The 14,470-nt window shown below is 32.5% G+C and overlaps 1 protein-coding gene across 2 annotated transcripts in view; it reads right to left on the reverse strand.

Moving 5' to 3' along the window:
• epb41l4a (erythrocyte membrane protein band 4.1 like 4A) overlaps window positions 1-14,470 on the reverse strand; it is a 75,681-nt gene that overhangs the window by 50,645 nt on the left and 10,566 nt on the right. Inside the window, exon 2 of one of the 2 annotated variants that reach the window (XM_051121576.1) lies at window positions 2,926-3,030. The exons of the other annotated variant lie outside the window; for it this stretch is intronic. Coding sequence (XP_050977533.1) covers window positions 2,926-3,030 — 105 coding nt within the window. The remainder of the gene's footprint in view (window positions 1-2,925; window positions 3,031-14,470) is intronic. 2 annotated transcript variants of the gene reach the window in all.

Below are 14,470 nucleotides of genomic sequence, written 5' to 3' on the forward strand. Positions count from 1 at the left end.
GTTAATAATTAAAAGTTTATTACAAGTTAATAATAAATAATTTACATTGTTATAAAATATTTATATTTTGAATAAACACTGTACTTTTTAAACTTGTTATTCATGAAAGAATCCTGAGAAAAAAAAAAAAAAAAAATCACAGGTTCCAAAAAATATTTGGCAGCACAACTGTTGATATTATCCAACATTGATCATTCTAATAATAAATCCGCATATTAGAATGATTTCTGAAGGATCATGTGACACTTAAGACTGGAGTAACAGCTGATAAAAATTCAGCTTTTCATCACAGGAATAAATTCTATTTTAAAGTATGTTAAAAAAAAAAACATTATTTTATATTGTAAAAACATTTTGCAATATTACTGTTTTTTTTCTATATTTTTAATCAAATAAATGCAGCCTTGATGAGCATAAGAGACTTCTTTAAAGACTATTACAAGTCTTACTGACCCCAAACTTTTGAACGGTAGTGTATAGTGCAACTGCGCTCACGATGACCTGAGTTTGACTCCCATCTTGAGGCCCTTTGCTGATCCCACTCCCCTCTCTCTTCCCAGCTCTTTCCTGTCATCTCTCTACTGTCCTATCACAATAAAAGGCATAAAAAGCCTCAAAAAATAAGGTGACTGTGCTTTAAATTAAATTATTACACGGCTCTGTGGAATGCTTGATTCTGATTGGTCAGTCATGACATTCCAAGGTATGTTGTTCCCTGATAACAACTGGTAAAAACTAATAACTCAGACTCATTCGGGGCAACTTAAGTCAGTGCTATATGCTTCATAGTTTTTCTTGCCGGAAGCTTTGCGTTTGGTTAGCTAATAAAATCATAAAGCTTAATTCAATATTATGTAGACAATTTCTTAATTCTGTGATCCTGGTATTGTGGACTCGCTCTATTGTTTCATACAAACGCAGCTGCTGCCATTTTTTTTTTTTTTGTACACTGTAATGGATTATAAGATAAATAGCAAACTAGTACTACTACTTAATTATTTATGTGGTGAAATGTTATGTAAGGAAAGTGGTATGACTGCACTGTATCCCTAAAATGTCTAGTTTGAACTTGCCATTTGCTAGCAACTGATTTCTCCATGGAAGCTTTGCATTCAAATATTTCAACTCTAATTATTTTGACACAACACATCTAAATAATCTATCAAGCAGCTGTGTAATAAGTGGGATAATGTATATCTAGCCAGTTGTTATTGCAAAATAAAGATGTATGTTATCCCTTACTTATCATAATCTTAATTCAAGTGATAAAGGATGTTGAAAGTCTGACAGTAATCAGTGTTGAGTGCTACTATAAGGTTAACTCTGCCTGGTTTAAATGTTTCAAAATGATTAACAGTTGAAAATATTAGAAATTTAGAAAAGTAATCAAAAAGTAATTAAAAGTAATAAGTTACATTACTTTAATAAAGTAATTGAAAAGTTACACTACTTATTACATTTTAAATCAAGTAACTTGTAATCTGTAACCTATTACATTTCCAAAGTAACCTTCCCAACACTGCTCCCTAGCAACTGAACTGCAAGTCGTTAATGACTCAGTACACCTTAGCAACTGCATAGTAACACCCTAGCAACCGAACTGCATAAAATTAATGACTCAGAACAGCTTAGCAACTGCATAGTAACACCCTAGCAACTGAACTGCATGAAATTAATCACTCAGAACACCTTAGCAACTGCATAGCAATGACCTACCAACTGAACTGCACACAATTAATAACTCAGAACTCCATAGCAACAACCTAGCAAACACTCAAGATGTTAATGACTCAGAGCAACCTAGCAACAACTCTGAACTCACTAACAACTGAACTGCATGACATTAATGACTCAGAACACCTTAGCAACTGCATAGCACCAACCTAGCAACTGAACTGCATGACCTTAAAGATGCAGAACACCTTAGCAACCACATAGCAACAACCTAGCAACCTAGAATCATTGTCATGACCGTAGAATCATGCTTTGAACAAACAAGCTGCTTAAATTTTTGCCCAGAAATGTAAATAACTAGTGCAAAACAAGAAAGCAGTTTCTCCCACTATGGATGTGGACAGATGTTTTATTTCAAATCTATAACAGCATGCTAAAAATGTCTCTGCCGAAGGAATTCTTCGCACCTTACAATTAGATGAACCCTCTATGAGTCAAGAGCGCATGTAAAACACACCCACACAGCAGAAAAAACACACTACTGTGTAAATTACACCCATTTTGAGGAGGGATTTTTATCTCCTGTCTCTTTTTTCTGTAATAACCGCTCATAGAGTTGACAGATTTGTGTAAATGTAAGTTGCGGCGTGCCTCTCGCCCATTGCATGCTCAGCAATAAATCCAATCTCATAGGACAGGGCCCGCAAGGCATTGTGGGAAACACCTCTGTCTTCGGTCGGGCGTATGAGGTAATGACTCTTTCACAATGCTGCACTTTGCCTTACCCAAAATTTGGCCTCTGGGTAACCCTAACCACCCTTTACTTCAGACACGACCCTCAGGACCTTATGACCAGTTAATGTCTTAGCAAACTTCCTTAAAGGAACAGTTCACCTAAAAATGAACTCGCCCTCACGTCATTCCAAACCTGTTTGACTTTCATTTTTCTCTCTTAATTCGAAGAATGCCTATAACCAAACAGTTTTGGCGCCCATTGGCTTCCATTATTTGGACAGAGGTACAATGGAAGTCAATGGGAACCAAAACTGTTTGATTACCAACATGCTTAAAAATATGGAATTTTTGAAAAATCAGATGGACTGTCCTTTTGAGTGTGTTTTTAAAAGCTTTTATGTTGTACCATACAGGTTTTAAATGACATGAGGGTAAGCAAATGCTGCCAGAATCATAATTTTTGGGATGAACTGTTTCTTTAAGAGCTGACATGGGATAAAATCTTCAAGAACTCACCGTTTGATGACTGCGGTCACAATAGCGAAGGCCAAAATACTCTGTTTCGGCGAGGTTCACATGACTGAACACATAGTCCAGCACTACAGAGCCTTTGGTTGATTTCTGTGAAGGAATGTGAAATATGCATTAGAAATCTCATTATGAATATGCTGTTTTCAGATCGCAAACAACTTTAAAAAGAACATTTGCTGAAAATGTCTCATGTAATACCTGCATACGAGTTTATTTCTTCAGCAGATTTGGAGAAATTAAGCATTCCGTCACTTGCTCACCAATGGATGTGAATGGGTGCCGTCAGAATGAGAGTACAAAAAGCTGATAAAAACATCACAATAATGCACAAGCAATCCACACCACTCCAGTGCATCAAATAACATCTTGAGAAGATAAAAGTTATGTGTTTGTAAAAAACAAATTTATCATTAAGATGTTTTAAACTTCAAACCATTGCTTCCAGCTAAAATATAAGTCCATAATCCATAATAATGCTACCTCCAGTGAAAAATGCCTGTTGTCTCTCACATCAAAATCCACCCACATATTTGGGCTGTTTTGGCTTGTAAATGTGCTTGATCTGTGAAGATTCCTCTCCTTTTTCAGACAAAACGATTATGGATTATAGACTTGTATTTTAGCCGGAAGCAATGGTTTGAAGCTAAAAACATTTTAATGACAGACTTGTTTCTTACAAACACAAACCTTTTGTTAACTAATAAACTGGAGTGGTGTGGATTACTTGTGGATTATTGTGATGTTTTTATTAGCTGTTTTGATTCTCATTCTGATGGCACCCATTCACATCCTTTGGTGATGCAATGCTACATTTCTCCAACTCTGACGAAGGAACAAACTCATCTACATCTAGGATGACCTGAGGCTGAGTAGATTTTCAGCAAACATTCATTTTTGGATTAACTATTGCTTTAAAATTACAAGCTTGACTGCACTGCATCTCTCCCGAAAGTGAGAGGAGCGTTTGTGGCTTTGTTCTGATTTAATACGCTGCTTGACGGGTTACTTTCAACCACAAACCGCACCTATAATAAATGACTCGTTCACACACCGGTTACAGCATGAAAACAAACCGCTAATGCCAATAAAGCTTAGAATGAGTAAGTAAATAGAAGTAAAAGGAGGTCAGATAAAGGAAACACAGTGATTAATCCATCAGACGATCTTTAACTCGTTGGTGAATATTGCTTTGAATCTCCTACAGTTGTTTGATACTTCTGTCAAGACATGCTGAGGTGACCTTTACCTGACATAAGAGATTATCACTCACATACCCAGATGTGATGTGAACCCACACCAAAGGCCGTCACACCCTTATGAGTTACAGACTTTGTCCAGTGTTTTAATATCTGCTGCTGTGCACCAACGATTAAAATTTTTTCTTAAATCCCTCGCAATTTCTAGATGAGTTTGCACCTGCTCTTTTTCCTGCAAATGAAATCGTTGCCTATATGCCTCTGGTATGCATTTGTATGCTTTTAAAGTGACAGACTTCACTTTATCATAATCCTCACAATCATCGACCGACATAGAAGAAAAAGCTACTTGTACCTTACCAGTTAAAACGCATTGTAGCAGTGCAACACAATTATTACCTGACCAATTTCTCAATTTTGCCATGCGTTCAAAAAGAGTAAAAAAAAGTATCTGGATCGTCCTCATTGAACTTTGGAACTAGTTTTAAATTTGAAGTTAAGGAAAAAGAACCAGAACCAGGTAACTTACCCTCTTTCATATGGCTAAGTTTGAGGACTTCCATTTACAACTTCGCTTTTTCCAAAGCCTGTTTACTTTCCTCAGAAAGTTGCTTTAACTTCTTGTGCTCCATCTGCAAGAGCAACAACTCCTTCTGCTGTTCAAAGGACAAATTGGGCTGTAAATTAGTTGCACCTGCTACAGATTCCATACTGATCTTTAAAGAGGTCATTGGATGCCCATTTTCCACGTTGATATGATTCTTTAGGGTCTTAATGGAAAGTCTCTAATATACTTTGGTTAAAAATTCTCAATAGTGTTGTAAAACAACACCTTTTTTACCTTGACAAAATCAGCTCTGCAAAAATCATCTCATTCTGGTCGAGGCTGCTTTAAATGCAAATGAGCTCTGCTCGCCCCGCCCCTCTCTTTTCTCTGTGGAGTGACGAGCATGTTTATTTTAGCCACGTTTAGCTGCTAAACTTGCTAACTAGCACATTATGAGGAAAGGCAATCACAAAGATTCATTAAAAAACGCTTATACTCACTTCTGCTGTAAGTGAAGCTGGATCATGAATGATTTGCGTGAACACAGACGGATATATGTTGATCAGGAGGCACATTCCCTTCACAAATAAGTGTAATCCACTGCATCTTCAGCGGCTCAGATGTCGGGAGTAAATGACAACCACTATGTTCATTATTACATCCAGCAACACAACACCTCAATCGCTCAATCGGAGATATTCTTGTTTAACTTACATCCCTGCTCTGGCATTGAAACGAAGAGGCTGGACTGTTACAGCTGATCTGAGGTAAGACGCTCATGTCAATCAACTATGGTGGGAGCGGCCTCTGTGTGTGTGACACCACAACAACAGGCATCTGAGAATGGCTCGATTTGAAAAAGGGGATATTATTTTTACAGATTAATTAAAAACCACTGCATTGATTTTTATCATTATAGGGTAGATTTGTACATACACTGACAACACACATTAATGTTCAAACTACATGAAAAAGTGAACTTAGCATCCGATAACCCCTTTAAAAAGCCTTTTCCAACAAGTTCAGATTTTAAAGTTAACACGAGATTTTCTCTACCAACTCTTTTATCTTTAATCACTATCTTACAATATTCAGCAATTTTTAACAATTGTTCTTTAGTGCACCGTTCCAAAATTTCAAAAGACGGTGATTTAATAAACAAATTGGCATAAATTACACTGTGCAAACAAATAACGAGAGCTTCCCGCTACCTATTTTCCCAAAATTTCTATCTACCTCAATCCTAGTCTTCATGCAACTACTGGTGGGGGGTACTTATGCACTAAAGCCACACCAAAATCCCCGGACACGTCTCGAAGGAAACACGCCGCTACACCTACCAGGGAAACCCACGTTCAAAAAAACAACATTGCAGATGTACTTACCAATTTGGTGGCTTTGGACAGTGACTAAATAGACAAATTATTTGTGTGTCCCAAACAAATTAAATGATCATATTTAACGAAAAACGAGGACGAGCCCCCACTTTGTTACAACCCCTGGCTCAGAGGGAAGCAACAAAAGGGACACACACACGACTATGACTGAGCTCAAAAGGAAAGACTTTATTAGTCAACAATTAATTTCAAAAATAGGAGAATAATAAAATAAAAACAATGTTTTTGTAAGTGTCAGTTTCATCAGTGCGTAATGCGGGGTGTCTGAATGAATGTATAATGTGTTGTTGCTGTGTCAAAAATGTACAAAGCAAAATCCAAGACATAAACAAAACGGGGAACCAAAACGAAACCAAAGCCAAAGCAAAATCTAAATCAAACAAACAAACCCAAAAGGAGGAGAAACTCAAACAAAGCCTCAAATCCAAGTCCCCCCCTGCTAACAAGTCTATCAATCTTTTTTAAAAGAACGTCCCAGCCGGCATCAGGTGCAGCCAATGAACCGCCCATCAGATTAAATTGTAGGCGGAGCAACCAGTCACCACGCTCCCAAAATGAACGTGCAGGGATCGTCACAGTACCAGTTAAAATGTAATTTATTTCTGTGATGCGCAGCTGAATTTTCAGCATCATTACTTCAGTCTTTAGTATCACATGATGCTTCAGAAATCACTCTAATATGCTGATTTGCTGCTAAAAAACATTTCTGATTATCATCAATGCTATATTATCAATGTTTTGTGAAACCCACGATATGATTTATTTTTGTAGGATTCTTTGATGAACAAAAAGTTAAAAAGAACAGCAATTTTTGCAACATTATAAATGTCTTTACTGCCACTTTTGATTAATTTAATGCATCTTTAATGAACAGTGACCTCAAAGTTTTTAAAAGTAGTGTATATTTAGATATTTATGCATTTGCTAGAAGCAAATCAGCATATTAGAATGATTTCTGAAGGATCATGTGACACTGAAGACTGGAGTAATGATGCTGAAAATTCAGCTTTGATTGCAGAAATAAATTACATTTTACAAAACATTCACACAGAAAACAGCTAATTTAAATTGTAATAATATTTCATATTTTTTCCGTTTTTACTGTATTTTTAATCAAATAAATGCAGCCTTGGTGAGCATGCAAGAGACTTCTTTTTAAAAACAACCACAGAAAAAAAATTGTACCAACCACCAAGTTTTTAACGGTAGTGTATGGCTTTAATACAAGCGTCCCAGTGCTAGTAAATTCATGCAACAAGTATGATACCACCTATAAAAGATTTACTACAGTAATAAATCTTCAGTGTTTATGTGACATCTCTGCGGATAGTTGTGCAACTGCAGCTCAGACATATGACACACGTCAGCTCAGATGACACAGAGGAAACCTGCAGGAGCTTCTGCCCGCTGGGAGCAAGTGTGTGTGTGTTTGCTGTAAGAACACACACACATAAAACACACAAAGGGACGTATGTCATGATCGCTCCTGTTACACGCTGCAGGGTGAAACACAATGAACTTCACGTCTGAAACACTATATACAGCAGCAAACCCACAGGACTGAGAAATCACACACAAGATCTCTTTCAATAAAAAACTAGACAGCAATACAATTACATGGAGAGCAAACAGAGAGGTTTCTTGCAGGGGAAAAGACCCCGGTGATCTCACACGTGTCTTAAAAACGTCTTAGAATTTCCAGATATACAAAAATCTGCAATATGAAAGATCTCATGATCGCAAACATTTCTCATCAAATGATCTGAGCTGAGATTTATTTTATGGCTCTAAACAAGAAAATCTCTGAGACAGAATGCTGAGAAAACTCTTTAAGAATAAATGAGAAGTGCATGAAAATGTATTTTTTAACAAAACTGAAATTAAAGTTTTTATTTAATTAAATTTATTTTATCATCAGGACTTAAAAACACAGTAAAACACAGGTAAATTTATAGTTTTTATATAAAATTTTTATTGATATAATTATGTTTCTACTTCAAATTTAGTTGTAGAAAAAGAAAAAAAAAAAAAAAAAATTACATGGCATTAGGAAAAATGTTAAAGCCGTGCAATGCATTTTAAATCAAAATACAAAGAAATCAACTCTATCCATTAATCAGGAAGAACAAAATATCTTAATATCTGAACTTTACTTTCATTTCTTAAACTGTGGCTTATATACTGTATACTTTCCTCTATTTTTAGAAAAAAATAATTTATAATAATTTTCTTATTAATTATTCTTATTTATTTATCAATATTTGACATTTTTATTGTGAATTTTATTTTGATTAAAATATTTTCTATTAATATAATGTTAATTAATAATAATTATTAATGTTTTTTATCATTTAAAATATAATAAATTAATAATTATTATTATTAACACTAACTATGATAATATTATCAAATATTATAATATTAATAAAATTCATATATATACAATTTATATAATTTCTAAAATCTAAAAAGAACTCATAAAAATATAATAAATTATAATAATTATTATTAACATTAATTATACTAATATTATCAAATATTATATTAATAAGATTCATATTCACACACACACACACACACACACACACATATATATATATATATAAAGAATATATATATATATATATAAAGAACTCATAAAAATATAATAAATTAATAATAGTTATTATTAACATTAATTATATTAATAATATAAAATATTATAATATTCATAAAATTATATATATATATATATATATATATATATAATTCATTAATAATAATACTATAATACTTTTTTTAAATAATAAAAAAAGTACAAATATAATAAGAAATTTATATATAAAAAATTATAAAATATATATAATGTAATATATATAATATAATATAATATAATATAATACAATATAATGTGATATAATGTGATATAATGTAATATAATATAATATAATATAATACTGGCTGCTTCAAATTTGGTATTGACATCAAAGGACTAAATTACATTATAAAAATGTTTGAAATATTAACTTTTAAACGGTGAATGTAATAAAAACTTCTTTTCATGGCAGATTGTTTCAAACGTACATTAAATAATGAAGACGTTAATGGACTTAACTGAAAACTCAATTAGCCGGAAACGAGCAAAATGTGAGCAATAACATTCTCTTTTAAAATACTACAGGCATAAAATCAACTTAACTGTTTGCAAAACTGCATGATATTTCAACTATGGTGAATTTATGTTTATAAAGGACGTTCTTCTATAAATAGTTTTTTCTGTGGACACTGAATAGAAGAGATCAGCGCTCACAGATGATGCATGTACGTTTAAGACGCTCATGTTCCCACACTGCCGGTAGCCGATGGCCAAATATCCATCAAAGCTGAACACGCAGAGCGAACACAGGTACGGCCTTACCAGGGAAAAACCCCCCATTGTGTGTGACCTCTGATGTCAGTGTCGTAATTCAAGTCCCAAACGCCCAGCGGGACGAGAGCTGAACACGACAAACCGCAAACACACGGCCGTCTCCAGCCGTGCCCTCCGCATTCCTGCCGTATCTCTCTTCCCGATAAGACTTTTTGCGCTGCTCAGGGTGGGAATGTTAAAATAACAGGGAAGAGTGAAATGAATAGATAGGAAATGGGTTTCCTTGTGTTGAGAAACGCTGCTTGGCACCGGCACTTTTTCCACCTACTGTAGATAAAAACGGGCAAAGCTTTCCTGCGCAAAGAGTGAAACTTAATGCCTGCGTCTGCTTACTTCAGGCGGACAGAAATGCTGATAACAAAGCCGCAGCAGATTAGTGTTCAAATGCATTATCAAGTGTACACTAATAACGGATTTATGGGAGGAAAAAACCCTTTACAGCATTTTTAGATGGTATTACAAGAAATGTTAAAGCCATGCAATGCATTTTAAATCCAAATAAAGACAAGGAATATCTGATAATAAGGAGAAAGAAAATGTTCAAATATCTGAACTTTGCTTATTTATTTATTTTTTTTTTTACTGTGCCATATATATTGTAACTTTTGACTGAAGATTTATTATAATATATAACTTTATTATTCTATTTTTATTATAGTAACATATTTTACATATTACTTGTGCATTTTATTTATTTTACAATATTTTATATTAAGCTAATTAATCATTGGCATTATTGTATTATATTACTTTTTTATTTTTATCATAATAACATATTTTACATAATATTTATGTATTTTATTTATATTATAATATTTGATATTATTCATCTAATTAATAATGATTAATATTATGAATTTAATTTGTTTATGTTTGATAAATTTTATAATTTTTTTTTATTTTATAATTTATTTGCATATTTAGTATTGTATTATTGATTATATAATTAAGAAATGCATAAAAATCGAATATAATTTTGTATATAATTCATTATATTATATTACTTCAATAATAATAATAATAATAATAATAATAATACTAATAATGTAATTAAGTAATACTGGATGCTGAAATTTGGTATATCACAGGAATATCCATTTATCTATAATATGAAAAAATATCATATGTAATGAAAATATAATAAAAATACAATAGGAATACAACATGTATGTACAATATAAAAACAGACATATGTAATTAATCATAAAATAAATATAAATATAATAAAATCCACAATAAATAGTAAATATAATATAATATAATATAATATAATATAATATAATATAATATAATATAATATAGTGAAATATAATATAATATAATATAGCTAAAATTCAGTATTGCCATCACAGGAATAAATTACATATATAAAACATACTACAAAGCAATTACTTTAAATTGTATTTTTTTTTTTTTTTTACACAATATTACTGTTTTTACTTGATTTTTGATTAAATAAATGCAGCCTTGTGAGCAGAACAGACTTCTTTCAAAAACACAAAATAAAATAAAATAAATAGATTATTCCAAACTTTTAACTTGTAGTGTACATAAAAAATAAATACTACAAATTATAAAATATTATTATAAAATTATACATACTACATCTTGCAAAAGTAGTATGATAAATATTGTAATATGGTCTTCTGAACATAATCTCTGTTAATAATTGCAGACTATCTGAGTTGTGAGTAAATTTGTGGAGAAAAATCTCTCTCTTTTCAAACTCAAGAGAAAGAAAGAATAATTTATATTTTTATCTCAATTAGTTAATAATTGCTGAGACTGAGATCTAATAATAAAAAAGATTGATCTGTGGTGAAACGAGGCCTTTTGCATCGATTTCAGACCATCAGTAAGATGAACTACTGAAGACTGAGAGTGTAAACATTTGTTTAATGAAAGCAGAAGTGTGTGTCTGATACACTAATATTACACTAATGTCTCAAATCAAACACTACGGCAATAAATCAATTGGAAAATGTGCTTAATTGCCTGGAAAACAATGACAAAAATGGTAATGGTCTTAAAACGTGTGATTTGCGGGTGAAATATGACCCGGACTTGTTCTTGACAGGTTTACTCAGATCTGTGTGAGATTCTGGAGGTTTGATCATTTAAGACATTCTTTCAAACAATTAACTCCCATGACATGACCTGCTGTTCCCATAGCAACGGGGTCACTATTAACGAGAGCAGACCATCTGCTGCTGCGCCACTGACCGCTGGTGTGTGTGTGTGTGTGTGTGTGTGTGTCCATCAGCAGATGTTCCTTCACTCCCCCAGTGACCTGAAAGAGCCTAAATGGGTGAATCTGATGAAACCTGATGGAACACGACCAGGTCACATTTCACCCCAAATGTTTTTCATGACAATTAAATGGCTTAAATTCTTTGAAAAAAAAAAAACTCCAGAGAAAGAAAAAATAATACATTCTGTATAATGAAAATGAAGCCTTTTCATAACAATTGGACAAATTAAGCCCAACATTACTGAGAAAGAATCTTGAGAATTTATTAAGAAAAAAAATCTGTCTTGTAAACTCTAGTGAAATAAATAAGAAATTGTATATTGGAAAAATTAAGCCTTTTTTTCATGACAATTAAAAATGATTAAAAAAAGAATCTTAAGAAAATTTGTTGAAAAAATTATTGAGAAAATTTATAGAAAAAGAACCTTAAGAAAACTTGTAGACGAATCTTGAGAAAATTTGTGGAGAAAGAATCTAGAAAAAAATCATAGATAAAGAATCTTGAGAAAGTTCGTAGAGAAAATTTCGCAGAGAAAGAGTCTTAAAAAAATAATTTTAGAAATCTTGAAAAAAACTGTTAGAAAAAATTCCTTGAGACAGATTCTTGACAAAAATTGTATAAAAATAACCTTGAGAAAATTCACAGATATAGAATCTTGAGAAAATTCATAGATTAAGAACCTTGAGAAAGTTCGTAGAGAACATTCGTAGAGAAAGAATCTTGAGAAAATTTGTAGCAAAGAAATCTTGAGAAAAATGGGTAGAAAAATTCTTAGAGAAAGATTATTGAGAAAATTCATAGAAAAGGAACCTTGAGAAAATTTGTAGACGAAGCTTGAGAAAATCTGTAGAGAAAGAATCTAGAAAAAAATCGTAGATAAAGAATCTTAAGACAATTCGTAGAAAAAAGTTTGTAGAGAAAATTCATAGAGAAAGAATCTTGAAAAAATTGGTAAATAAAGAATCTTGAGAAAGTTTATAGAGAAAAAATCTTGAGAAAGTACATAGAGAAAGAATCTTGAGAAAATTCAAAGAAAAAGAACCTTGAGAAATTCACAAAGAATCTTGAGAAAATTCATAGAAAAAGAAGCCTAAGAAAACTCAGAGAAAGAACCTTGAGAAAATTTGTAGAGAAAGAATTTTAAGAATATTTCTCTTCAAAATCAAAAGAAAAGAAAAAATATTTTGCATAAAGAATGAATAAATGAAGCCTTTTTCAAGACAGTGAAACACATCATGTCAAAAAAAATGAGGGGAAAATAATTAATTAATTATTAAAATTATTATTTAAATATATTATAAATACATTATGATAGTATTTTGTTGTACTTAATAGTTTTACCTTTAATTTGTGATTGAAAAAAAAAAAACATATTAAAGTCCTGAGAATGACCTATAATAAAATATCTTAAAAACAATCATAACCCTTAAAAGGCTATTTTTAAATGCAAAATATACTTTTTTTTTTTATTTTGAATTTCACTTAGACGCTAAAAGCTCAGTGTCACAGTACAAAGGTAGAAAGCTCTGTCACCTTAATGGTCAGGTTATCAGGTCAGTCTCAGTGGGACTTGAGCGTGTTTTAATGACTAAACACAACGGAAAAGCCACTTCCCTTCTGGTTTCTGCTGGAAACGGTCCAGATGTCTGAAACCCCCCGAACGGCGGCGGCACAGACCCTCCCCGTTTCCATAGCTACTCAAAAATAGAGACAAAGATGCGACACATGGAGCAGCGGCTTTTGGTTTACGGCGCCTGCGCTTCCAACACAACACCAGCACTGAGGCATCTGCTTGACAAGCACGGTCTTGAGTCACGGCGTATTGTTAACCAGCAATTTTACAAGCGTTTGACATTCTTCTGTGAATGCAAACAATAAGTAGGTTAAAACGGCTCTATATGGTAAAAGGCATGACCCTTTGAGATATACAATACTACTGAATTATTTATCAAATTGGTATTTGCATGCTACTCCAAGAATACTATGGCACTGCCATGGTGCATGTCCAAAAAACATGGTATTTAAATGCAATCATGAACACAGGCTAAACAAGTGTAAGTTGTGCAACAAGTACAAAAACTCCCACAATGACTAGAGGAAACACACGTACATGCAATCAAAGGCCAAGGAAATCCCAAACAAATAAACACACCGAACACTGATAACGTTGCACTCTGAGCTCCAAACCAAACACATTAACCAAAGTTGAAAGAGGGAGCAAAACATGAAATGTAAATACATAAATGCATCACACTATTTACTTGGGGGGAAAAAAAACAAAACACAGGAACAATATAACTGGGATTTTATCTCTGACACAGCAGTCAGATTAAATGGAGAAAAAATGTACTTTTCAGATTCTGCTGAGAAAAGACCACATAAACCTAAGGAAGCTTGTTTCTGCCACATAATAAAAAATAAAAAAGGCAATACTTTTTATGATAAAAATTACTTTTTATCTCACAATTATGACTTTTTTCTCACAATTGCAATATTATATGCCACAATTATGGATTTATCACTTGCAACTGCAAGATTATATCTTACAGTTCTGAGAAAATAAGTTTTATATCTCAAAACTCTTTCTAAGAATTGCAAGAAATGTGAGATAAAAAGATGCAACAAACCAGAATCTTTCAAAAATTATGCAAAAATATTTTGAGAAAGAGAAACAAATGTAAAAAGACAGAATAAATTATATTTTGCATTAAAAAAAAGAATTATGAAAA

This window comes from Labeo rohita, chromosome 10 (genome assembly GCF_022985175.1).
Source record: "Labeo rohita strain BAU-BD-2019 chromosome 10, IGBB_LRoh.1.0, whole genome shotgun sequence".
In the NCBI taxonomy this organism is placed as follows: Eukaryota; Metazoa; Chordata; class Actinopteri; order Cypriniformes; family Cyprinidae; genus Labeo; species Labeo rohita.